The sequence below is a fragment of the Babylonia areolata genome, chromosome 12, assembly GCF_041734735.1.
Source record: "Babylonia areolata isolate BAREFJ2019XMU chromosome 12, ASM4173473v1, whole genome shotgun sequence".
NCBI lineage: Eukaryota > Metazoa > Mollusca > Gastropoda > Neogastropoda > Buccinidae > Babylonia > Babylonia areolata.
The window spans coordinates 6,884,905-6,910,165 of record NC_134887.1 but is presented as its reverse complement, the minus strand read 5'-3'; the positions used below and the strand labels follow the sequence as shown (position 1 = coordinate 6,910,165).

The window sequence follows — 25,261 nt, the reverse complement described above, 5'->3', positions numbered from 1 at the left end:
TCTCTCTCACAACACACACATCATACACACAGAGACATTGCTCCATTCACACACCCCTCCCCCCGTACAACACACACACACACAGACACCCACATCTCAACATCCGCCACGCCCACACACACTGACAACATACACACACACACAAGACACCCCGCCACACTACACCACCCACACACCTCAAACCCACCCACCCACACACATCCACAACATATATATATATATATATATATATATACACACACACTCCAATATTCTCCCCCAACGCCCACAACTCACTAGGTCATGGAGTTGAGGGAACAATGCTGGTTCGGTCAGGTGACCATAGTACGACACAGCTCCTCCACACACACACACACACACAAATAACCCCCCCCCCCCACACACACACACACACAAATAACCCCGCCCCGCCCCCACCCCCCACCCCCCGAAACACACACACACACACACAAATAACCCCCCCCACACACACACACACACACACAAATAACCCCGCCCCGCCCCCACCCCCCACCCCCCGAAACACACACACACATCCTCCACATACACAGACACACACACAAATGCTGACACACATACACACAAATACTGACACATATATATACACACAAATACTGACACATACACACATATACTGACACACACACACACACACACCCTTCACACACACACAACTCACTAGGTCTGAGGGAGACAAGGGAACAATGCTGATCCAGCCAGACAGCTACAGTACGACACAGCTACACACAAACACACACACACACAAATACTGACACAGACAAATACTGACACAGACACACAAATTATACTGACACCGAGAGACACACAAACCCCCTCCACACACCCACACACAATTCACTGGGTCTGAGGGAGACAAGGCAACAGTGCTGATCCAGCCAGGCACCCAGTGTGACCAAGATCCTCCACACACACATACTGACACACACACACATACTGACACACACACACACACATACTGACACACACACACACTCACACACACACACACACATACTGACACACACACAAACACACATACTGACACACACACAAACACACATACTGACACACACACACTCACACACACACATACTGACACACACACACACACATACTGACACACACACACTCACACACATACTGACACATACTGACACACACACACATACTGACACACACACACATACTGACACACACACATACTGACACACACACACACACACACTGACACACATACTGACAGACACACACACACATACTGACACACACAAACACACACATACTGACACGCACACACATACTGACAGACACACACACACACACACACACTGACACACACACACACACACACTGACACTCACACACACACATACTGACACACACAAACAAACACATACTGACACGCACACACATACTGACAAACACACACACACACACACACTGACACACACACACTGACAAATACACACTGACACACACACACACATACTCACACACACACAGTCAGAGGGAGACAAGGCTGTCAACAGTGCTGATACAGCCAGGCAGCCAGTGTGACCAAAGATCCTCCACACACACACATACTGACACACACACACACACACACAAATACTGACACACACACTCTCACACACAAATACTGACACAGCTGTACATACACACACACACACACACACACACACACAACTCACTAAGTCTGAGGGAGACAAGGGAACAATGCTGATCCAGCCAGACAGCTACAGTGCGACACAGCTCCTCCACACACATACACACACACCCTTCACACACAAATACTGACGCACGCACACCTCAATCCTCCCCCCCCCCTCCCCCCCCCACCCCTCCCTCCTACAACTCACTAGGTCTGAGGGAGACAAGGGAACAATGCTGATCAAGCCAGGCGGCCACAGTCCGACACAGCTCCTCCACACTGGAGGTGGACACCATGCTGTTGTACGAGTCAAACAGGCTGCGGATGATGATCGAAAACTGGAAGGCGCTGTTAAGGAAAACGGTCTGCCAGGATTGGCTGTTTGCATTGCATTGTTTCGCATCGTACCGCAGAGCAGGAAGGTGGCGGAATGCTGAAGACGCTCAGCTGCCAATACAGAGTTTCAGTTTCAGTTTCAGTAGCTCAAGGAGGCGTCACTGCGTTCGGACAAATCCATATACGCTACACCACATCTGCCAAGCAGATGCCTGACCAGCAGCGTAACCCAACGCGCTTAGTCAGGCCTTGAGAAAAAAAAAAAAAATATATATATATATAGAGAGAGAGAGAGATAAGCTTACATAAATAAATAAATAAATAATAATTATGATATAAAAAAAGGTAGTAGTAATGAAAATAATGATAAAATAATAATAATAATAAATAAATAATTAAATAAATAAATAAGACAACAATGATGATAAATAAGCAAATAAATATAAAACATGAAGACACACATTCACACATACACCCACACATGCATAACAGATATGCCAATACAGAGAATCCTGTGACGGTGTGGGTTCAAATCCCGCTCTCACCGTTTCTCTCAAGTTTGACTGGAAAATCAAACTGAGCATCTCGTCACATACGGTGAGACGATAAACCGAGGTCCTGTGTACAGCACGCACTTGGCGCACTGAAAAAGGACCCATGGCAACGAGTCTTGTCCTCTGGCAAAAGAATTCTTTTCTATTAGGAACTGTGTCTACAACTTCTCTTTCGGATTTTTTTTTTTTTTCTCTCTTCGTATTGTCTGTGCTTTTTCACTTTTAATCACAACAGACAGCTCTGTGTGAAATCTGGGCTGCTCTCCCCAGGGAGAGTGCATTGCTACAGTGCGAGCACCTCCAATTTTTTTTCAGATTTTTTTCTTCTGCTTGCAAGTGCATTTGTTTTCCTGTCAAAGAAATTTGCCAGGGACAACCCGCTTGTTGCTCCAAGTTTTTTCACATTCGCAAACTGCATGTTGCATTATGGGAACTGAATTTATCAACTCATCTGAACGACTAGCGTTCAGACCACCACTCCAGGTCCGAAGGAGGGGGAGAAAATACTGGCCAGAGTTGGAACTGAACCAGTGTGCTCAGATTCTCTCACTTTCTCGGTGAATGCATCACCACCAGGCCAACACTCCATATGTAGACATGCATCAACCCTTCGCCCTCTGAATCACCTGATGTGGCCTGCTAAACAGGTACATGTAGACATGCATCAACCCTCTGAATCACCTGATGTGGCCTGCTAAACAGGTACATGTAGACATGCATCAACCCTCTGCCCTCTGAATCACCTGATGTGGCCTGCTAAACAGGTACATGTAGACATGCATCAACTGTCTGCCCCCTGAATCACCTGATGTGGCCTGCTAAACAGGTACATGTAGACATGCATTAACCCTCTGAATCACCTGACGTGGCCTGCTAAACAGGTACATGTAGACATGCATCAACCCTCTGCCCCCTGAATCACCTGATGTGGCCTGCTAAACAGGTACATGTAGACATGCATCAACCCTCTGCCCTCTGAATCACCTGATGTGGCCTGCTAAACAGGTACATGTAGACATGCATCAACCGTCTGCCCCCTGAATCACCTGATGTGGCCTGCTAAACAGGTACATCTAGACATGCATCAACCCTCTGAATCACCTGATGTGGCCTGCTAAACAGGTACATGTAGACATGCATCAACCCTCTGAATCACCTGATGTGGCCTGCTAAACAGGTACATGTAGACATGCATCAACTGTCTGCCCCCTGAATCACCTGATGTGGCCTGCTAAACAGGTACATGTAGACATGCATCAACTGTCTGCCCCCTGAATCACCTGATGTGGCCTGCTAAACAGGTACATGTAGACATGCATTAACCCTCTGAATCACCTGATGTGGCCTGCTAAACAGGTACATGTAGACATGCATCAACCGTCTGCCCCCTGAATCACCTGATGTGGCCTGCTAAACAGGTACATGTAGACATGCATTAACCCTCTGCCCCCTGAATCACCTGATGTGGCCTGCTAAACAGGTACATGTAGACATGCATTAACCTTCTGAATCACCTGACGTGGCCTGCTAAACAGGTACATGTAGACATGCATTAACCCTCTGCCCCCTGAATCACCTGATGTGGCCTGCTAAACAGGTACATGTAGACATGCATCAACCCTCTGAATCACCTGACGTGGCCTGCTAAACAGGTACATGTAGACATGCATTAACCCTCTGCCCCCTGAATCACCTGACGTGGCCTGCTAAACAGGTACATGTAGACATGCATTAACCCTCTGCCCCCTGAATCACCTGACGTGGCCTGCTAAACAGGTACATGTAGACATGCATTAACCCTCTGAATCACCTGATGTGGCCTGCTAAACAGGTACATGTAGACATGCATTAACCCTCTGCCCCCTGAATCACCTGATGTGGCCTGCTAAACAGGTACATGTAGACATGCATTAACCCTCTGCCCCCTGAATCACCTGATGTGGCCTGCTAAACAGGTACATGTAGACATGCATTAACCCTCTGAATCACCTGATGTGGCCTGCTAAACAGGTACATGTAGACATGCATCAACCCTCTGAATCACCTGACGTGGCCTGCTAAACAGGTACATGTAGACATGCATTAACCCTCTGCCCCCTGAATCACCTGATGTGGCCTGCTAAACAGGTACATGTAGACATGCATTAACCCTCTGCCCCCTGAATCACCTGACGTGGCCTGCTAAACAGGTACATGTAGACATGCATTAACCCTCTGCCCCCTGAATCACCTGATGTGGCCTGCTAAACAGGTACATGTAGACATGCATCAACCCTCTGCCCCCTGAATCACCTGATGTGGCCTGCTAAACAGGTACATGTAGACATGCATTAACCCTCTGCCCCCTGAATCACCTGATGTGGCCTGCTAAACAGGTACATGTAGACATGCATTAACCCTCTGAATCACCTGACATGGCCTGCTAAACAGGTACAAGCAGACATGCATTAACCCTCTGCCCTCTGAATCACCTGATGTGGCCTGCTAAACAGGTACATGTAGACATGCATTAACCCTCTGCCCCCTGAATCACCTGATGTGGCCTGCTAAACAGGTACATGTAGACATGCATTAACCCTCTGCCCCCTGAATCACCTGATGTGGCCTGCTAAACAGGTACATGTAGACATGCATTAACCTTCTGAATCACCTGATGTGGCCTGCTAAACAGGTACATGTAGACATGCATCAACCCTCTGCCTCCTGAATCACCTGACGTGGCCTGCTAAACAGTGTTCGATTCACCTTTTCCTTCAGCAGTCCCATAATGCACCAACAGTGGAACTACATTTGTTACTTCCTTCCACTGTCGCCATTTTCAAGTCTGAAGCAAGCGGATCGATTGAGAAGTTTCCGAGCGATGAATTTTTAAAGTGGATGATCTTTTTGGACAAAAATGGCTGAGAATTATTGATGAGACATGTCTTCAATCATGAACAACTATTCTGATGAAGTGTCCTTATTTGTAGCCGAGTATTCAGAAAGAATGAAGAAGTGAACACACAAACACACAGCAGATCAATCTGAGAGAGACAGTTTTCATCATCTTTGATGAACACACAGCTCGAGACTATTTCAAGAATACATTACATTTTTTTTTTTTTAACATTCTTCACAATCAAAATGTTCCCAAATTTACTTTTATATAAAACTATGATGTTTCCTGCATATCACGAGCTGTCTTCTGCAACAAAATAAATAAGTCTTTTTTCATAGGAGTTTCTGTTTGGTATGTGTGAGCTTGGTGCAGATTTACTTCCCTTCACACAGGAGTTTTGAAATTCCCTCACGGGATTTTTTTAGTCAGGAGGTAAGAGGGTTAAAAGGAGGAGTTTGTATTATATTCCATGTTTGGTGTTAAATATACTTACCATGTCAAACTGATGCAAACTAGGCCTATTGGTTTGCTCTGCTTGGCCAAATTTCGCGCGGCTAACAGTGAAAAGACGGGCCCACCGCTCTCAGCCAATCAAACGCCTCTAAAAACTATAAGCGCTTAATCATTCCTTTGGCCAAGGGAAATTTTCTTCATTAAATTACGTTTATCTAACATACTTACCATGACCCACTAGCGCAGACTCCGGCAGCGGTCTGACATTCCTGTCCTGTGCCAACTACTATCTGCCTATGCCGAGAAAACGAAAGTAGCTACGGCTGATAACCTCCCGGAAGTAGGTAACCTCCCCTTTGCCCCCCTGACTAGCGCCTTCTTTTGGCGAAAGCCATCTTAACTCCTGTTCCTGTGCTCTTCATACAGCTAAGTTTTTTTTCGTATTTTCTGTCTGTCTGTCGATTCTCTGGCGTTCTTGTTTTTTGTCAAATTATGTCTTCAACCAGGTCACATAATCATATGGCTCGACTGGGCGATCGGGCTAAAATTAAGGCGCGATCGCAATCGATTCGCGGACACTCTGGGCCCTCTACATGTTCACAGACTCTAGGAATCTTTGTGCAGACAAAGGATACGATCCAAAACTTCCAGTTCTGGATGGTCCTGCTGCGGACGTACTCCTCGAACATGTCCTTCATGTGGTCCACTCTCTGCCGAGTCACCGGCACTCCTGTCTCTGGCAATTGGGCCTGCACGTTACTGCAAAAACAAAGAAAAAAAACCACATCCCCCACCCCCCTAAATTGTTACGCTTCATCATAACCTGTGCAAGGTTTGGGGTGTCAGTTTCAGTGTGTGTGTGCTGTGAAAACAAGAACCCCCCCACCCCCTAACCCCACTCCAAAAGTTGTTATGCTTCATCATAACCTGTGCAAGGTTTAGGTTGTCAGTTTCAGTTTGTGTGCTGTGAACACCCCCCCCCCAAAAAAAAACAAAAACAAAAACAAAACAAAACAAACTGTTACACTTCAAAGTACCCTGCGCAAGGTTTTGGGAGTGTGTATGTGTGCGTGTGTGCGCGTGTGTGTGAGTATGTGTGTGTGTGTGTGTGTGGGGGGGGGGGGGGGGTGCAAGTTTCATCACGTTATGTAAAAAGTTTTGAGTATCAGAGAGAGAGAGAGAGAGAGAGAGTGTGAGTGTGTAAGAGTGAGTGAGAGTGTGTGTATGTAAGAGAGAGAGAATGTGTGTGTGTGTGTGTGTGTGTGTGTGTGTGTGTGTGTGTGTGTGTGTGTTGTCCATGTTTCATGTTACATATACTTGAACCAAAAGACCTAATTTCTGCGCATTTACCGACAATAAATTTTTATCTTATCCTACTCATCTGATATGTTAGTGTGAGATGAAGCCTCACCGACCACTATGGCCATCTCAAGGCTATTGCCATGTTAGCGTGCACTTCAAGTCAAAAACAAACAAATTCTTCTTTTTCTTCTTCATTCGTGGGCTGCAACTCCCATGTTTACACATGAGTGGACTTTTACGTGTATGACTTCTTCTTCTTCTGCGCTCACTCGTATGCACACGAGTGTGCTTTTACGTGTATGACCGTTTTTACTCCGCCATGTAGGCAGCCATACTCCGTTTTCGGGGGTGTGCATGCTGGGTATGTTCTTGTTTCCATAACCCACCGAACGCTGACATGGATTACAGGATCTTTAACGTGCGTATTTGATCTTCTGCATGCGTTTACACACGAAGGGGCAGGCACTAGCAGGTCTGCACATATGTTGACCTAGGAGATCATAAAAATCTCCACCCTTTACTCACCAGGTGCCGTCACCGTGATTCGAACCCGGGACCCTCAGATTGACAGTCCAACGCTTTAACCACTCGGCTATTGCGCCCGTCGTTACGTGTATGACCATTTTTACCCCGCCATGTAGGCAGCCATACTCCATTTTCAGGGGCAAAAACAACCAACTAACTAAACTAAACTAAATGAATACAGCCTCCATCAAACTGGTGAGTGACCCACGTTATTGCACTGTTGAGAGACTCGATCTCCTGCTTCAGAATGGACGCCTCGTGCTGCATCTGGGCACGCTCAGCCTTCATCTTGCGGCAGTGCTCGGCAGCTGTGAACATTTCAAGTCAAACATCATTCGTTTTAACCTTTGATCTCACCTGTGTCCCGTTGATCAACGATTCACCACTGTTGTTATTCATTTCAATGATGGTTGTCGTAGTGTTGGTGAACTATTCTCATTGTTTGCTATTATTGTAGAGAGTTCGTGATAATATTCTGAAGGTTCGTAAATGAATCTGTTTGTTACTGATTCGTATGGTAAGTTAGTCTCACTGTTATTTGTTCAATGATGGTTACTGTTGGTTAACCATTCTTTGTTTCTTTCCATTACATAACAACACAGCCTTGCCTGATGCATGCTGGGTAATTTCATGTCTCCATAACCCATCGAACATCGACATGGATTAAAGGATCTTAAACGTGGAGATTTCATCTTCTGCATGCGTATACACACAAAGGGGGTTCAGGCACTAGCAGGTCTGCACATATGCTGACCTGGGAGATCAGAAAAATCTCCACCCTTTATCCACCAGGCTCCGTTACCGCGATTTGAACCCAGGACCCTTTGATTGAAAGTCCAATGCTTGAACCACTCGGCTATTGCACCTACCTGTTACTGATTCTATTTCCTCAAGATTCCTATTGTAAGTTAACTCTTTCCGGACGAAGGAATGCTCACGCATTCCTACACAAAACGTATTCGGATTCGGACGAAGGAATGGAATAGCATTCTCCATCATGCGCTGTACACGTGATTTTGTGATTAGCCAAGCAGAGTGTGCTATTCTGGGTCACTCCACAATCGAACAGTATGATTGGTCAGCCTGGGATGTGTGGCCCGTCTCGCACACACGCTGACAAAGTCACTGACCGGTCGTCTGCTCGCGTGCCAGCCTGTTAGCAAAGCGGGCTCTTCTCAGAATGTTGTGAAGCGAACAAGGCAGTGACGGCAACGTTTTAGGGTTGCCGAAGTACTTGAAATGCTACAAACTGAAGGGTCGGACATTGAAGAGGTGGATGATGACGAAGAAGAAAGCAAATTTAATGCAGAAAGCGAGCATGGGTATGGTGATTCGGGGTGAAAAATTGGCAGTGTTTTCTACATATGGCAAAACTGTAAAAATAAGATGAGAAATTTGATTTTTTTTATATGTAATAGCTCAACACATAATAAACCAGTTCTGAAAGTTTCATTTTCTTACACATTATTTTGTATTTTTTGTAATTTTTTTCCAAACCCTTACAAATGGGCCGTCTGTGGGGAAAAACAAGGGAGAAAACTTGTCGTCCCGAGTGAGTTAAGGATTCTCACTCAATGGTTGCAAATGCCAATTAATGATTCTTACTGTTAGTTAATGATTCTGTTTGTGAATAATTGTTACTGTTATCTAATGATTCGTATTGTTAGCTGATGATTTTTACTGTTAGATAACAGTTCTTATTGCTGGTTGATTATTTCTGCTTTTCAATGATTGTTAGTTAATGATTCTTACTGCTGATGAATGATTAACAGCTTCAGACTGAAGAAGCACTGCCAACACTGGAGAACGGAGAAGCACAATCATAACATTGATGAATCATAGTGTTTTTACATCATAATGTCCTTCAAAATTTACAATATTTTCTGCGGCACAGAAAAAGTGTGTACGTCACAAAGTGGTGACCAAAACACAACAACCCCCCCCCCACCCCCAACCAATCCCACCCCCCAAAAAACAACAGCTTACTGCCAATGTATCGAACGTCATTTGTCTCTCATCATCTTTTTCTCTGAATGTGTTATTTTAAAGTGATGTGTCGTATCTGTACCATTTAGCATTATGTTTTCATTCATTGCTTTAAAAAAAGAAAAAAGAAAAAAAAAAGGACTGAAAATATTTGGGGTGGGGGGTTAAAAAAAAGAAAAAAAAAGAGGCACTCACTTTTCTGCAGCATGGTGGCCTTGCTGACCTTGGGGTTCTGGGCAAGGGAGGGAACCAGCGTATGCAGCAGGTCAAACCCCGTCTGTAAACCATCCCTTGACTTTTGAGTGCAATTTTTTTATCTGTTACAACTCAAGCTGATGTAGGTCAAATCAACATTTGAAAAAGAACAAGAAAAAAGACAACGATTCAAAAAAAAAAAAAAAAAAAGAAGGTTATAACGCAAACAAACAACAAACACATTATGACCACTAGAAATCCTAAACGTTCCTCATGTTAAAAATTGTCTAACTGATTCAACTGTTGATCTTTTATTATTATTTTTATTTTTTTAAATTTTTTTATCTATTTAGATTTTTCAGATTTTTTATGTCACACAACAAGCCTTCTGGTCAAAGAACGTCCAAATTCAACACATACTGCAAACATCAAATACTGACAGCCATTTCAACATTCATTGTAAATATAAATATATTATATAATGTTGTTTTTCAAGAATGTTGTCTCCAATTTTTTTTTTCTTTTTTTCTTTTTTTTTAAAGAGTCAGTACTGATACCACAATTTATTCAAGAGCACAAATGCTTTGTCACAGGAGTACAATGCAAGACAATAAATTAACAGGCTACACTCTGCAAAAGCAGACAGGTTTTGTCGAACGTTACAAATGTACAGTATTTTCCATGTACTGTTTTGGGTGCAGTTTGACTTGCTATCTTCATGTTCATAACAATAGCAGATTTATATCCCCGCCCCCCCCCCCCCCCCTCCTTAAGCGCTTTGGGTTACGCTGCTGGTCAGGCCTCTGCTTGGCAGATGTGGTGTAGTGTATATGGATTTGTCCGAACACAGTGACGCCTCCTTGATCTACTGATACTGATACTAAGTTTCTGAACAAAGAGTTCTGGATATGGCAGATTCATTTTTTTTCTTCTGAGCAATCTTGCAGTTTCTGAATGAAGTGTACCGAAAAATAGCAGATTTATTATTTGTTTCCGAGCAATCTTTAAGTTTCTGAACAAAGTGTACAGTGAATGGCAGACTTTTCCCCCCTATGCAATCTTTCTGTCTCTGAACAAAGAATACAGGGAACGGCAGATTTTCTGAACAAAGAGTTCCATCGGGAACGGCAGATTTTCTGAACAAAGAGTTCCATCGCGGGAACGGCAGATTCCCTCCCCTGCAGTCCCAAGCTCTGGTCACCTACTTTCAGGTTGCCGCGTCGTTTCTGCTCGGCGGACAGGTGGGCCACCCTCCTCTGCTCTGTGTGGATCCCCACCCTCATCCCCCCTCCTGCCCCCTCGTCCCTGGAGGAGGACGGGGAGGTCTGCTGGAACTGCAACAACAGATGAATAAAACTTCTTCTTCTTCTGCGTTCGTGGGCTACAACTCCCACGTTCACTTGTATGTACACGAGTGGGCTTTTACGTGTATGAACGTTTTTACTCCGCCATGTAGGAAGCCATACTCCGTTTTCGGGAGTGTGCATGCTGGGTATGTTCTTGTTTCCATAACCCACCGAACGCTGACATAGATTACAGGATCTTTAACGTGCGTATTTGATCTTCTGCTTGCGTATACACACGAAGGGGGTTCAGGCACTAGCAGGTCTGCACATATGTTGACCTGGGAGATCGGAAAAATCTCCACCCTTTACCCACCAGGCGCCGTTACCGAGATTCGAACCCGGGACCCTCACATTGAAAGTCCAACGCTTTAACCACTGGGCTATTGCGCCCGTCGATGAATAAAACAATAATAATAATGATGATGATAACGATAACAGTGATCAACCCTTTGAGTGCCCATAGGACGGAAATTTTCCACTGGCGTCGTTGTAGAAATGATCCAACTGCTAAATTGTTATATTCAGGCGCAATCATCGAAACTGAACAGCGTGTTCATTTTCCTTTCAGAAAAATATAGGTTATGCATACTTCTTCCTTTTAGTAGTTTCCATGCTAGAACTTAAAAAAAAAAAAAAAAAAATCACCCTCTATGAGCAAAACCACCCCTAGGCAAATAGCTGTCCCCGAGCATAGAACAGGCTTGGCACCGAAAGGATTTATCAAAAAAAAAAAAAAGAAAAAAAAAAGAAAAAAAGGTGATGGTGGGATTGATGGCAGAGTCAGACAGGGACGAGGAGGGGAAGGAAGGAAGGAAGGGACACAGCGAGACACGCACAAGAGGAAACAAACACATACGAGAGTAACTGAAGAACCCAGACGAATGTAAACAAACATCGAACATTAAAAAATGACGCAAACAAACTGCCAACAAATCAGAAAACATACAGACATAGGCCTCACACACACACACAAGAAAAATTTTCCTGCAGTCCTACATTCTGAATTTTGTGTGTGTTGTGTGCGTTCAAGTGTGGGCTCCTGTGCACACATGCTTATGCAAGGAAGTGCGCTCAGTGACACCAGCCCATCCAACCTTGGCATGAAGGAAGGATCATCAGTCTGCTTTGGGCTGATGGAAGACAAGTCTCACTCACCCACACAAGCAAAGGTGAACTCTTCTTCTTCTTCTGCGCTCGTGGGCTGCAACTCCCACGTTCACTCGCATGTACATGGTGGGCTTTTACGTGTATGAACGTTTTTACCCTGCCATGTAGGCAGTCATACTCCGCTTTCGGGGGTGTGCATGCTGGGTATGTTCTTGCTTCCATAACCCACCGAACGCTGACATGGATTACAGGATCTTTAACGTGCGTATTTGATCTTCTGCATGCGTTTACACACGAAGGGGCAGGCACTAGCAGGTCTGCACATATGTTGACCTGGGAGATCGGAAAAATCTCCACCCTCTACCCACCAGGCGCCGTCACCGTGATTCGAACCCGGGACCCTCAGATTGACAGTCCAACGCTTTAACCACTCGGCTATTGCGCCCGTCAAAGGTAAACACCTCTGGAAGTTTTGACCGTTTACTAATTTACACTGGACCACTAGTAGTGTTGGTTTTTTTTGTTTTGTTTTGTTTTGCTTTCTTTCTACAGCAGAATGTTTACACATTTTTAAAACATCACACACACAACCAGCACTACAAACACATGCATCAACAAGCTGCCAGACAAAGGGCTGGCAATCTGAGGCAATGCTTTGATGAAAAGAGTGATTGGTTGATGGATACCCACCCACATACACTCCTTATCCCCACCCACATACACTCCTTATCCCCACCCACATACACTCCTTATCCCCACCTTATCCCCACCCACATACACTCCTTATCCCCACCCACATACACTCCTTATACCCACCTTATCCCCACCCACATACACTCCTTATCCCCACCCACATACACTCCTTATACCCACCTTATCCCCACCCACATACACTCCTTATCCCCACCCACATACACTCCTTATCCCCACCCACATACACTCCTTATCCCCACCTTATCCCCACCCACATACACTCCTTATCCCCACCTTATCCCCACCCACATACACTCCTTATCCCCACCCACATACACTCCTTATACCCACCTTATCCCCTCCCACATACACTCCTTATACCCACCTTATCCCCACCCACATACACTCCTTATCCCCACCCACATACACCCCACATACACTCCTTATCCCCACCCACATACACTCCTTATACCCACCTTATCCCCACCCACATACACTCCTTATCCCCACCCACATACACTCCTTGTCCCCACCCACATACACTCCTTATACCTCCTCCACTCCGCCCCCCCCCCCTCATCCCCTCAACGTACCCCCTCCCTACAAATGAGTCTCTGACATTCCCCCCCTCCTCAGACACCCACTCTCCAACTATCTTTCCTGTTTTCTGTTCTCTCCCCATCCTGTTAACATTCTCCTATTTCCAGCTCTTCGTCCCCCCCCCCCCCCCCCCTCCTCCCGCTACAACACTCCCCATCCTCGCTCTCTCCTCTTCTGGTTCCGTTGCACACACACACACACGTACACACACATAACAGACACACACACATACACACACAAATACAGATAAACACACACATACACAGACACACACATAACAGACACACACACATACACACACAAATACAGATAAACACACACATACACAGACACACACACGCACACACACATAACAGACACACACACATACACACACAAATACAGATAAACACACACATACACAGACACACACACGCACACACACATAACAGACACACACACATACACACACAAATACAGATAAACACACACATACACAGACACACACACGCACACACACATAACAGACACACACACATACACACACAAATACAGATAAACACACACATACACAGACACACACACGTACACACACATAACAGACACACACACATATACACACAAATACAGATAAACACACACATACACAGACACACACATGCACACACACATAACAGACACACACACATACACACACAAATACAGATAAACACACACATACACAGACACACACACGCACACACACATAACAGACACACACACATACACACACAAATACAGATAAACACACACATACACAGACACACACACGTACACACACATAACAGACACACACACATACACACACAAATACAGATAAACACACACATACACAGACACACACACGCACACACATGCACAAACACACACACACTCACAAACACATACACACACAGAGACATACACACTCACACAAATACACACATATACTCACACACACACGCTTAGACTCACACACACACACTCACACACACACACACACTTAGACTCGCGCGCACACACACACACTCACACACACACACACAAACTAACACTCTCACAAACACACACACACACATAAAGAGCACAAACACACACTCACACTCTTACCCACAACACCACCAAACTCCTCCCACACTCACCGACAAGCTGTGGGAAGAAGGACTGGCGATGGGCGACAGGGCCTCGGAGAAGACGACGGCCAGCGGGGAGGAGGGTGGGGGCGTGGCCGAGGGGCCGGGGCTGGGCGACAGCGCCACCTGCATGGGGCTTCGTGGGCTGGGGCTGGCGGCCGGCGTCGTGCTCATTTCTGCCCAGGACAGAAACCACCCACCAGTGTTACGTCTTATAAAAAAAAAATTTTTTCTGAATGTTTTCTTCTTCGTTCGTGGGCTGCAACTCCCACATTCACTCGTATGTACGTGAGTGGGCTTTTATGTGTATGACCATTTTAACGCCACCATGTAGGAAGCCATATTCCGTTTTCGGGGGGCGTGCATGCTGGGTATGTTCTTGTTTCCATTACCCACCTAATGCTGACATGGATTACAGGATCTATAATGTGTGTATTTGATGTTCTGCTTGCGTATACATACAAAGGGGGTTTAGGCACAAGCAGGGTCTGCACTTATACTGACCTGGGAGATCAGAAAAATCTCCACCCTTTACTCACCAGGCGCCCTTACCAAGATTCGAACCCGGGACCCTCAGACTGAAAGTCCATCGCTTAAACCACTTTAACCAAGTGGACAGGTTTTCGTTTTCTCTCTTAATACTTGTCCCCGGACAGCTAAAAACTGAATATTATCTGGGAATTGGAACACTGAAAACAATCTGGGAATGATGACTGGCCCCATGGTGTTAGTAACGTGGGAACCAACGATGATGACAACATGATCAGGAGTGATAACAGGTAATCAAGACAACTTGATCCCAGGGCAACGACAACAAAAAACAGAAACTAAAAAACAAAAAAAACAAACAAACGAAAAAAGACTTGAGAACTGGTCAAGTGAAAACGATCTGGGAACAATGACCAGCCCCATGGCGTTAGTAACGTGGGAACCAACGATAACAACATGACCAGGAAGGACAACAGGTAATCAAGACATCTTGCTCCAAGGACAACAAAAAACAATGACAAAAAAACAAACAAACAAAAAAAACACCCAAAAACCTTGTGAACTGGACAAGTGAAAACAATCTGGGAACAATAACTAGCCCCATGGCTTTAGTAACGTGGGAACCAACGCTAACAACATGACCAGGAAGGACAACAGGTCATCGAGACGACTTGATCCCAGGGCAACGACAACAAAAAAACAGAAACTAAAAAAAAAAAAAAAAAAAAAAAAAAGACTTGAGAACTGGACAAGTGAAAACGATCTGGGAACAATGACCAGCCACATGGCATTAGTAACATGGGAACCAACGATGATTGACAACGTGATCAGGAGTGACAACAGGTAATCGAGACGACTTGATCCCAGGGCAACGACAAAAAAAAAAAAAAAAAAAAAAAAGACTTGAGAACTGGACAAGTGAAAACGATCTGGGAACAATGACCAGCCCCATGGCGTTAGTAACGTGGGAACCAGCGATAACAACATGACCAGGAAGGACAACACGTAATCAAGACAACTTGCTCCAAGGACAACAAAAAACAATGACAAAAAAACAAACAAACAAAAAAAACACCCAAAAACCTTGAGAACTGGACAAGTGAAAACAATCTGGGAACAATGACCAGCCCCATGGCGTTAGTAACGTGGGAACCAACGATAACAACATGACCAGGAAGGACAACAGGTAATCAAGACAACTTGATCCCAGGGCAACGACCAAAAAACAAACAAAAAACACACACACACAAAAAACAAACTTGAGAACTGGACAAGTGAAAACGATCTGGGAACAATGACTGGCCCCATGGCGTTAGCAACGTGGGAACCAACGATAACAACATGACCAGGAAGGACAACAGGTAATCGAGACGACTTGCTCCCAGGGCAACAAAAAACAAGAGAGGCAAGGCCTTCAAGACTCACTTGTGATACACTTAAAAAAAAAAAAAATCCAAGCTTTTTATGTATTGAGTATAATTTCAAAATGTAATGTTTAAGATGAGAAAGATCAGTTTAAAGCGAATTAAGTCCCCTAGCATTAATTACAGAGTAATTTCCATTTTTTACTATCTGCACCAAAACGTTTGCAAAATAAATAAAACTTCCATGCTTAGCAAAAGAAGTTCCTGTTTGAACAAAAAAAATGATAATAATGACTGCTCTTGTTGTTGGGTCAGAATATCAGATCGAAGTGCCAAGTTTAGAGAATACAAAAAATATAAATATAACAGTAAATGCAGTTTGCATATAATTAGGCTTCATTTTTTTTTTTTTTTTTGTGCCCATCCCAGAGGTGCAATATTGTTTTAAACAAGATGACTGGAAAGAACTGAATTTTTCCTATTTTTATGCCTAATTTGGTGTCAACTGACAAAGTATGTGCAGAGAAAATGTCAATGTTAAAGTTTACCATGGACACACGGACACACAGACACAGACACACACACACACACAGACAACCGAACACCGGGTTAAAACATAGACTCACTTTGTTTACACAAGTGAGTCAACAATGACCAAAAACAACAACAAAAAAAAAAAAAAAACACACCCAAAAACCTTGTGAACTGGACAACTGAAAACGATCTAGGAATGTCTAGCCCCATGGCCTTAGTAACATCAGAACCAGCGATGACACAGACGCGATCTGGACACGACAGCAGAGGTGAACACGCCGATCGCCGACTGACCTGAGGTCATGGAGGCGGTGGCCACGTTGGAGGGATTCAGGCGGAGCACGTCCTTCAGGCTGGACGGGGTGGTGCCGATGGCTGAACTGGCCGCCGCCAGTAACACGCTAGTGGCAAAGTCCACCCCGCTCACCTGCAACACACAGGTCACGGACACAGGTAACACACCAGTCACCACCACACAGTCACCACCACACAGGTAACACACCAGTCACCACCACACAGGTAACACACCAGTCACCATTAACACACCAGTCACCACCTCACAGTTAACACATCAGTCACCATTAACACACCAGTTACCACCTCACAGTTAACACACCAGTCACCATTAACACACCAGTCACCACCTCACAGTTAACACATCAGTCACCATTAACACACCAGTTACCACCTCACAGTTAACACACCAGTCACCATTAACACACCAGTTACCACCTCACAGTTAACACACAAGTCACCATTAACACACCAGTCACCACCCCACAGGTAACACACCAGTCACACACAGTAACACACCAGTCACACACAGGCAACACTAGTCACCACTGCACAGGTAACACACCAGTCACACACAGGTAACACACCAGTCACACACAGGTAACACACCAGTCACCACCAAACAGGTGACACACCAGTCACTATTAACACACCAGTCACCACCACACAGGTAACACACCAGTCACCACCACACAGGTAACACACCAGTCACCACCACACAGGTAACACACCAGTCACCACCACACAGGTAACACGCCAGTCGCCATCACACAGGTAACACACCAGTCACCACCACACAGGTAATGCACCAGTCACCACTACACCGGTAACACACCAGTCATCACCACACAGTAACACACCAGTCACCACCACACGGTAACACCAGTCACACCACACAGGTACACGGCACCACCACACAGGTAACACACCAGTCACCACCACACAGGTAACACCAGTCACCACCACACAGGTAACACACCAGTCACCACCACACAGTTAATGCACCAGTCACCACCACACAGGTCACGGACACCAGTCACACACAGGTAACACACTAGTCACCACCACACAGGTAACGCACCAGTCACCACCACACAGGTAACACACCAGTCACCACCACACAGTTAATGCACCAGTCACCACCACGCAGGTAACACACCAGTCACCACAACACAGGTAACACACGAGTCACCACCACACAGGTAACACCAGTCACCACCACACAGGTAACACACCAGTCACCACCACACAGGTAACACACCAGTCACCACCACACCAGTAACACACCAGTCACCACCACACAGGTAACACACCAGTCACCACCACACAGGTAACACACCAGTCACCACCACACAGGTAACACACCAGTCACCACCACACAGGTAACACACGAGTCACCACCACACAGGTAACACACGAGTCACCACCACACAGGTAACACACCAGTCACCATCACACAGATAACACACCAGTCACCACCACACCGGTAACACACCAGTCACCACCACACAGGTAACACACCAGTCACCACCACACAGGTAACACACCAGTCACCACCACACCAGTCACCACCACACCAGTAACACACCTGTCACACACAGGTAACACACCAGTCACACACCGGTAACACACCAGTCACCACCACACCGGTAACACACCAGTCACCACCACACAGGTAACACACCAGTCACCACCACACCAGTCACCACCACACAGGTAACGCACCAGTCACCACTACCACCACACATTCAAATATTTGAATTACATTCCTCAATTTGCCATGCCAGTGTAATATTTCAAACAGCACTGATTAAGAATCAGTACAAAGTGCTAACTGTTATGTCATGTACAGAAAGATGGATAGTAGTCAAGTAACTGATCAGGGCCACATGATGAGAACAGCAAGTTATTCTGATGTGAACATAGGAAAACCTTTCCAGAAGCTAAACCATGGTTTTACGTGTTCAAAGCTGACAGGATGAGATAAGTCCAAATTAACAGAAGATAACCAAGATTTTAGGGAGGAAAAAACACAAGAAAAAAAGAAAGAAAGAAAGAAGAAAAAATAATGAAAAGGAAAGTTTGTATTTTGTGGGTGGAAATGGTACTTAATTTTTTTTTTTTTTTTTTTTTTTTTGCTGATGCCACAACCACCTGCAATAATGTTCCTTTACTATCATATTGTTCTAAAAATAAGCACCCCTCTCCCCAACACAAACACAGGACACCATTACAGGAGTGATAGCCTAAAGGTAACGCGTCTGGCTAGGAAGCGAGAGAATCTGAGCGCGCTGGTTCGAATCACGGCTCAGCCGCCGATATTTTCTCCCCCTCCACTAGACCTTGAGTGGTGGTCTGGACGCTAGTCATTCAGATGAGACGATAAACTGAGGTCCCATGTGCAGCATGCACTTAGCGCATGTAAAAGAACCCACGGCAACAAAAGGGTTGTTCCTGGCAAAATTCTGTAGAAAAATCCACTTCGATAGGAAAAACAAATAAAACTTCATGCATAAAAATGGGTGGCGCTGGGGAGACAGCCCGAATTTCACACAGAGAAATCTGTTGTGACAAAAAAGAAATACAAATACAACACACAATCACACAATATTACAACACAAAAATGCATTGTATACAACAGGATAATATATCACATTGCATATGAACATGAAAATGTATTTAAACAACCCACACATATAAACAAATACACTGCACACACCTGCCCTCCTCCACCTCCTCCCCTGCATCCCCTCTTCACCACCTATCTAATATATTTTTGGTGAACAGACACTTAAGTCATGGGTTTATCGGCCGTAGTTTCGTTTTCTCCGCATAGGCGGATAGTAGTTTGCACAGGACAGGAATGTCAGACCCCTGCCGGAATCTGCACTAGTTGGGTCATGGTTAAGTATGTGTAATTAAAAATGTATATTAGAATACAAAACAAAAATAAAACAAAATCAAACGACAAAAAATCCCAACAATGTATGAACATCACTATGTGTATGAACAACAACATCCAAGTACAAACATCGCATAAACCCCTGGCACAATGGCAACCCCGACACACACACAGACACACACACACACATACACACACACAAAAGCACACCCCCTCAAACCTCCCCTACCCCTTTCGCTTCAGCGACAACTCTCACTTTGCTGATCTCCATGAGATCGGAAGGCAACTTGAGGGTAGCAGAAGACACTGGTGACTGGGCGGCAGCGGCGGTGAAGGTGAGGGTGGAGGCGGGGGTGGGGGCAGGGGCAGGGGCAGGGGCAGAGGGTGCCTGGTGGGGGGCGGGGGAGGGGGTGGAGGAGACGGGGAGGGAGGAGAGGAGAGGGGCAAGGCTGGCAGCGGGTAAGGTCACTACGGTGCTCTGCTGGGTGGCTGTGGGCTCCTTCTTGATCACTGCCCCTGGGTAGGTTCCTGCACACACGTGCCAACAGCCAAGCTGTTAAAGCATTGGACTTTCAATCTGAGGGTCCCGGGTTCGAATCTCGGTAACAGCACGTGGAGGGTAAATGGATGAGATTTTTCCGATCTCCCAGGTCAACGTATGTACAGACCTGCTAGTGCCTGAAACCCCTTCATGATCATACACACGCTGAAGATCAAAAGGAGGAGTTTGTATTATACTCCATGTTTGGTGTTAAATATACTTACCATGTCAAACTGATGCAAACTAGGCCTATTGGTTTGCTCTGCTTGGCCAAATTTCGCGCGGCTAACAGTGAAAAGACGGGCCCACCCGCTCTCAGCCAATCAAACGCCTCTAAAAACTATAAGCGCTTAATCATTCCTTTGGCCAAGGCTCTCCACGCCATCTTGTCAGGTTTACGCTCTGTCTCGTCTTACGCTTTTTTCGGCTATTCAGCGTATCCTTTTGGCCTTATTTTGTTGCATGCGGCTTGTGTTTATTGTATTCTTACATTCTGTGTACTCGATTCGACTCGGCACCCTCGATTCGTTCGATTTTTTCTGCCTCTAAGTCGATCCTGTCTTTCCTTTCTCTGTTGGGGGTCGGATTTTCGCTGGGTGCCTAAGCGCGGGTTCCTGAAGATCAAATATGCATGTTAAAGATCCTGTGTGATCCATGTCAGTGTTTGGTGGGTTATGGAAATGAGAACATACCCAGCATGCACCCCTGAAAACGGTGTATGGCTGCCTACATGGCAGGGTAAATAAAATAAAAAAACCCACTCATATACGATGAATGTCACATGTCTGTCTGAGGGTGTATGTGTACGTGCCTGAAATCTGATTGAATGACACTGGAAACGAATGATGAGCGCTCAATGGCAGCCGTCAGTCGGCTCTACCCAGGTGGGCAGACTGTTGTGCAAATGACCCACAGTTTGTAAAGCGTTTCCAGCTTGGTGTCCAACCGAGGATGGGCGCTATACAAGTATCCCTATCATTCATTCAATACTAAGTGAAACACAAATCTCAGTCAGTTATGGCTAAAGGGTAGGAGATATTTATAGAATATACAAAATTAATCTGAAAAATAGGTCAAATCAAAATAATTTTAATCTGAAAACCCTGTTTAGGCACATGGACACACAGATAGAGGACAGCTCATTTGTCCATAGGATGCACATGAAAATGCAGAGAGAGAGAGAGAGAGAGAGAGAGAGAGAGAGAGATGGAGGGAGGGAGAGAATGGATGAATTTTCTTTAATGAGGGAAGTGGAATAAGCAAGGACATAGTTTTTTTTTCATCCAGCCCTCGGGGCAAAGAAAATCAACAAAAAAGCAAAAAATGATTTAAAAAAATAGTTAAAAAATAATAAGAAGAGAGAGAGAGTCAGACAGACAGACAGAGACAATGATAGACAGAGAGAGACAGACAGACAAGAGAGAGAGACAGACAGAGACAGAGACCCACAGAAACAGGGAGAGACAATGAGATGGGCACAGAGAACAACGGTACCAGAGCACACACACACATATACAACACACACAGCGACACACACCCAAACACCACACACACACACACAACTGAAACAAAACAAGGGAGGGATGTGTGCATTCTTGGTTAGGGATGGTGGAATGCGCAGTAGTGGTGGTGTGCTTCTGGTGTGACTGTGTACACTGAGTTCACTTAAGAGAGACAACAAACCATTATTGTTCTTCGTAATCATTATTTAACTCTCTCCATACGAACGGCGAAAAAGACGACGTTAACAGCGTTTCACCCCAATTACCATCATCAAAATATTGCAAGCGGAAAGCTCTTATACTGAAGACGTGAATGTTGACAAAGAATACCACAATTCTGATGACGGAAGCTAAAGGTTGGGTCATTCAGACACCCACTGGACATCCGAGGGGTCTGTGTAGAGGAGAAGAGAGGACTGGCCATACTGAGTGAGTTAACTATTCCTCTTCTTATCATCATCATCATCAGTAGTACTATTATTCAACGTTAGTAGTAGTACTAGCAGTAGTTATGCCAGCAGTTAACCAACACATGCAGAGACTATCATTCCCCATCCCCCAAGACCTTTCCATCTCTCAAGACTTTTCCAGGCTTGCACAACCGTACAAAACCCTAAAAAAAAAAACAAAAAAAAAACACCCCCCCCAAAACAACTGTACAAACCCTGTGAAGAAACTAACAGGCGTACAGCTAAACCAAACTTTTTCTGCTTTCTGATGTGAACAATGAATCTTAAAAATAATAATGTTTATATTTATTGTAAATTCTTTGAGAACATTAATCTCCACGGCTGCTCAAAACAAAAAAGAAAAAAAGAAAAGAAGGAAACAATGTCTGCAATGACAGAATTATGACTCATTTATATGCAGTTGGAAAACATGTATTTCAACATAAGTGCATTTGTGTAACGTTCACCAGCCGTCAAACGAAACCAACGAATTAAATCACATTCCTGAACACGATATAAGCTGTTAGCTTGTTGTTGCTCCGCTGTCTATGTGTACACGTATAACATGTTTACTGAATAAAGTTTTGTTTAAACCAAAAAAACAAAACAAAAAAACAAAAAAAAACCAACAAAAAACAAAACAAAAAAAAAAACCCTGTGAAGAAGACCGAGTTTTGAGTTACCTTCTCTGAGCAGCTGAGCCAGGTAGGTACTCTGCATGGAAGGGGTGGGGGTGGAGGGGGCAACGGAGCGGGGCGGGGAGGGGGCAGGAGCGATGGTTCGAGGTTTCCTGGGTGTCGTCACCGGCTTCCCCTGAAACAAGTCAGTAACCGCAAACCTGTGTTAAAAAGAAAGTGACGGGTGCAATAGCCGAGTGGTTAAAGCATTGGACTGTCAATCTGAGGGTCCCGGGTTCGAATCACGGTGACGGCGCCTGGTGGGTAAAGGGTGGAGATTTTTACGATCTCCCAGGTCAACATATATGCAGACCTGCTAGTGCCTGAACCCCCTTCATGTGTATATGCAAGCAGAAGATCAAATACGCACGTTAAAGATCCTGTAATCCATGTCAGCGTTCGGTGGGTTATGGAAACAAGAACATACCCAGCATGCACACCCCCGAAAATGGAGTATGGTTGCCTACATGGCAGGGTAAAAACGGTCATGCACGTAAAAGCCCACTCGTGTGCATACGAGTGAACGTGGGAGTTGCAGCCCACGAACGCAGAAGAAGAAGAAGAAGAAAAAAGAAAGCGTCAAGAACATTAGGAGATTTACCGGAGTGCTGTCAAGAGAAAAAGGTTAAAAAAAGAAATTAAAAAAGAGAAAAAAAAAGTACCAGTCACTGTGGTAAAGTGGTCAGCATCATGGACTGACTGACGACTAGGAGAATGAGAGTTCTTGTCTTCTTCTTCTTCACTTGAGGGGTGCAACTCCCATCTTCACTCGTATGTACATGAATGGGCTTTTACGTGTATGACAGACAGGTTTTTTGTTGTTGTTGGGGTTTTTTTTGCTGCCCCATCATCTGCACCATTTCAGTGGAATTACTCCCACGCCGCTCATTTAGATTCCCCCATACACTGCCACACCCGGGTTCGTCCGTCACAGTTCCACCTGTCGGCAGTCCACAGAGAACCACTGATGTTACGTCGCCAGAAGGCCACACACCAGAGGAGACCCTGCACTGCTGCTGAGTTACTTCGGTGGTGTTCAGTGGTGCCTGTTCTGATTCAATGTACTTAGGACACCACCTACTAAGCCCCCTACTTACGACAATAATAGCTTAGTCGCGGAGCCAGACTGAGTGAGTGTCCCTCCCAGAGTGGAGACCACCACCACGTCCCTCAAACAACAGCCCCCCATGAATCTGCCGACACTGAAGACATTCACAGGACTCACCCCAAGCACAGAAGTGGAGGGGTATCGAAACTGAGGTCACCATGAGAGCAGGGCATGAAAGGCCACAGACTTTGAGACTGTTTTGTTTATACTGATGATGATGAAGGAGGATGACAGACAGTTTTTATCCTGCCATATAGGCAGCCATTTTCAGGGGTGGATGAGAGTTCAAGCCCCATCAGGTGTTTTTTTTTCTTCTTCACACCATGGCTGGCTCGTACTCAGAGCTGAGTGACCTATGGGCTCAAATGGGAAGACTGGGACCACATGGTAGACGGTCATCCGCTTTTTCACGGGTGCGTCTTTCAGGAGTGTTGCTCATATTTCCTCGTCTATATATATAAGTACAATCACCGGAATGTGTGGAAGAACAGCAGGACAAAAATTCCTCCTCAGACTTCCTGACCAACACTGCAGGCCAGTGTCTGTATCTGACTATCTCTCAGCCTGGATGAAACCAGGATATATCACATCATGAGAGAGTGCGGCCTCGAGTTGTCCTAAAACGTAAAGGACCTCCTCAGCAGC

The 25,261-nt window shown here is 45.2% G+C and overlaps 1 protein-coding gene across 2 annotated transcripts in view; it reads right to left on the bottom strand.

Annotated features, from left to right (window-relative positions):
- The window catches only part of LOC143288354 (MLX-interacting protein-like), a 100,190-nt gene that overhangs the window by 12,413 nt on the left and 62,516 nt on the right, over nucleotides 1-25,261 (bottom strand). The window contains exons 9-17 of one of the 2 annotated variants that reach the window (XM_076596737.1): nucleotides 23,515-23,644; nucleotides 20,596-20,867; nucleotides 17,438-17,570; nucleotides 14,766-14,932; nucleotides 11,086-11,214; nucleotides 9,881-9,980; nucleotides 7,908-8,007; nucleotides 6,508-6,631; nucleotides 1,860-1,989 (exon numbers count right to left, since the gene is read on the bottom strand). In XM_076596737.1, coding sequence (XP_076452852.1) covers nucleotides 1,860-1,989; nucleotides 6,508-6,631; nucleotides 7,908-8,007; nucleotides 9,881-9,980; nucleotides 11,086-11,214; nucleotides 14,766-14,932; nucleotides 17,438-17,570; nucleotides 20,596-20,867; nucleotides 23,515-23,644 — 1,285 coding nt within the window. The remainder of the gene's footprint in view (nucleotides 1-1,859; nucleotides 1,990-6,507; nucleotides 6,632-7,907; nucleotides 8,008-9,880; nucleotides 9,981-11,085; nucleotides 11,215-14,765; nucleotides 14,933-17,437; nucleotides 17,571-20,595; nucleotides 20,868-23,514; nucleotides 23,645-25,261) is intronic. The other variant, XM_076596738.1, reaches the window with a different exon arrangement.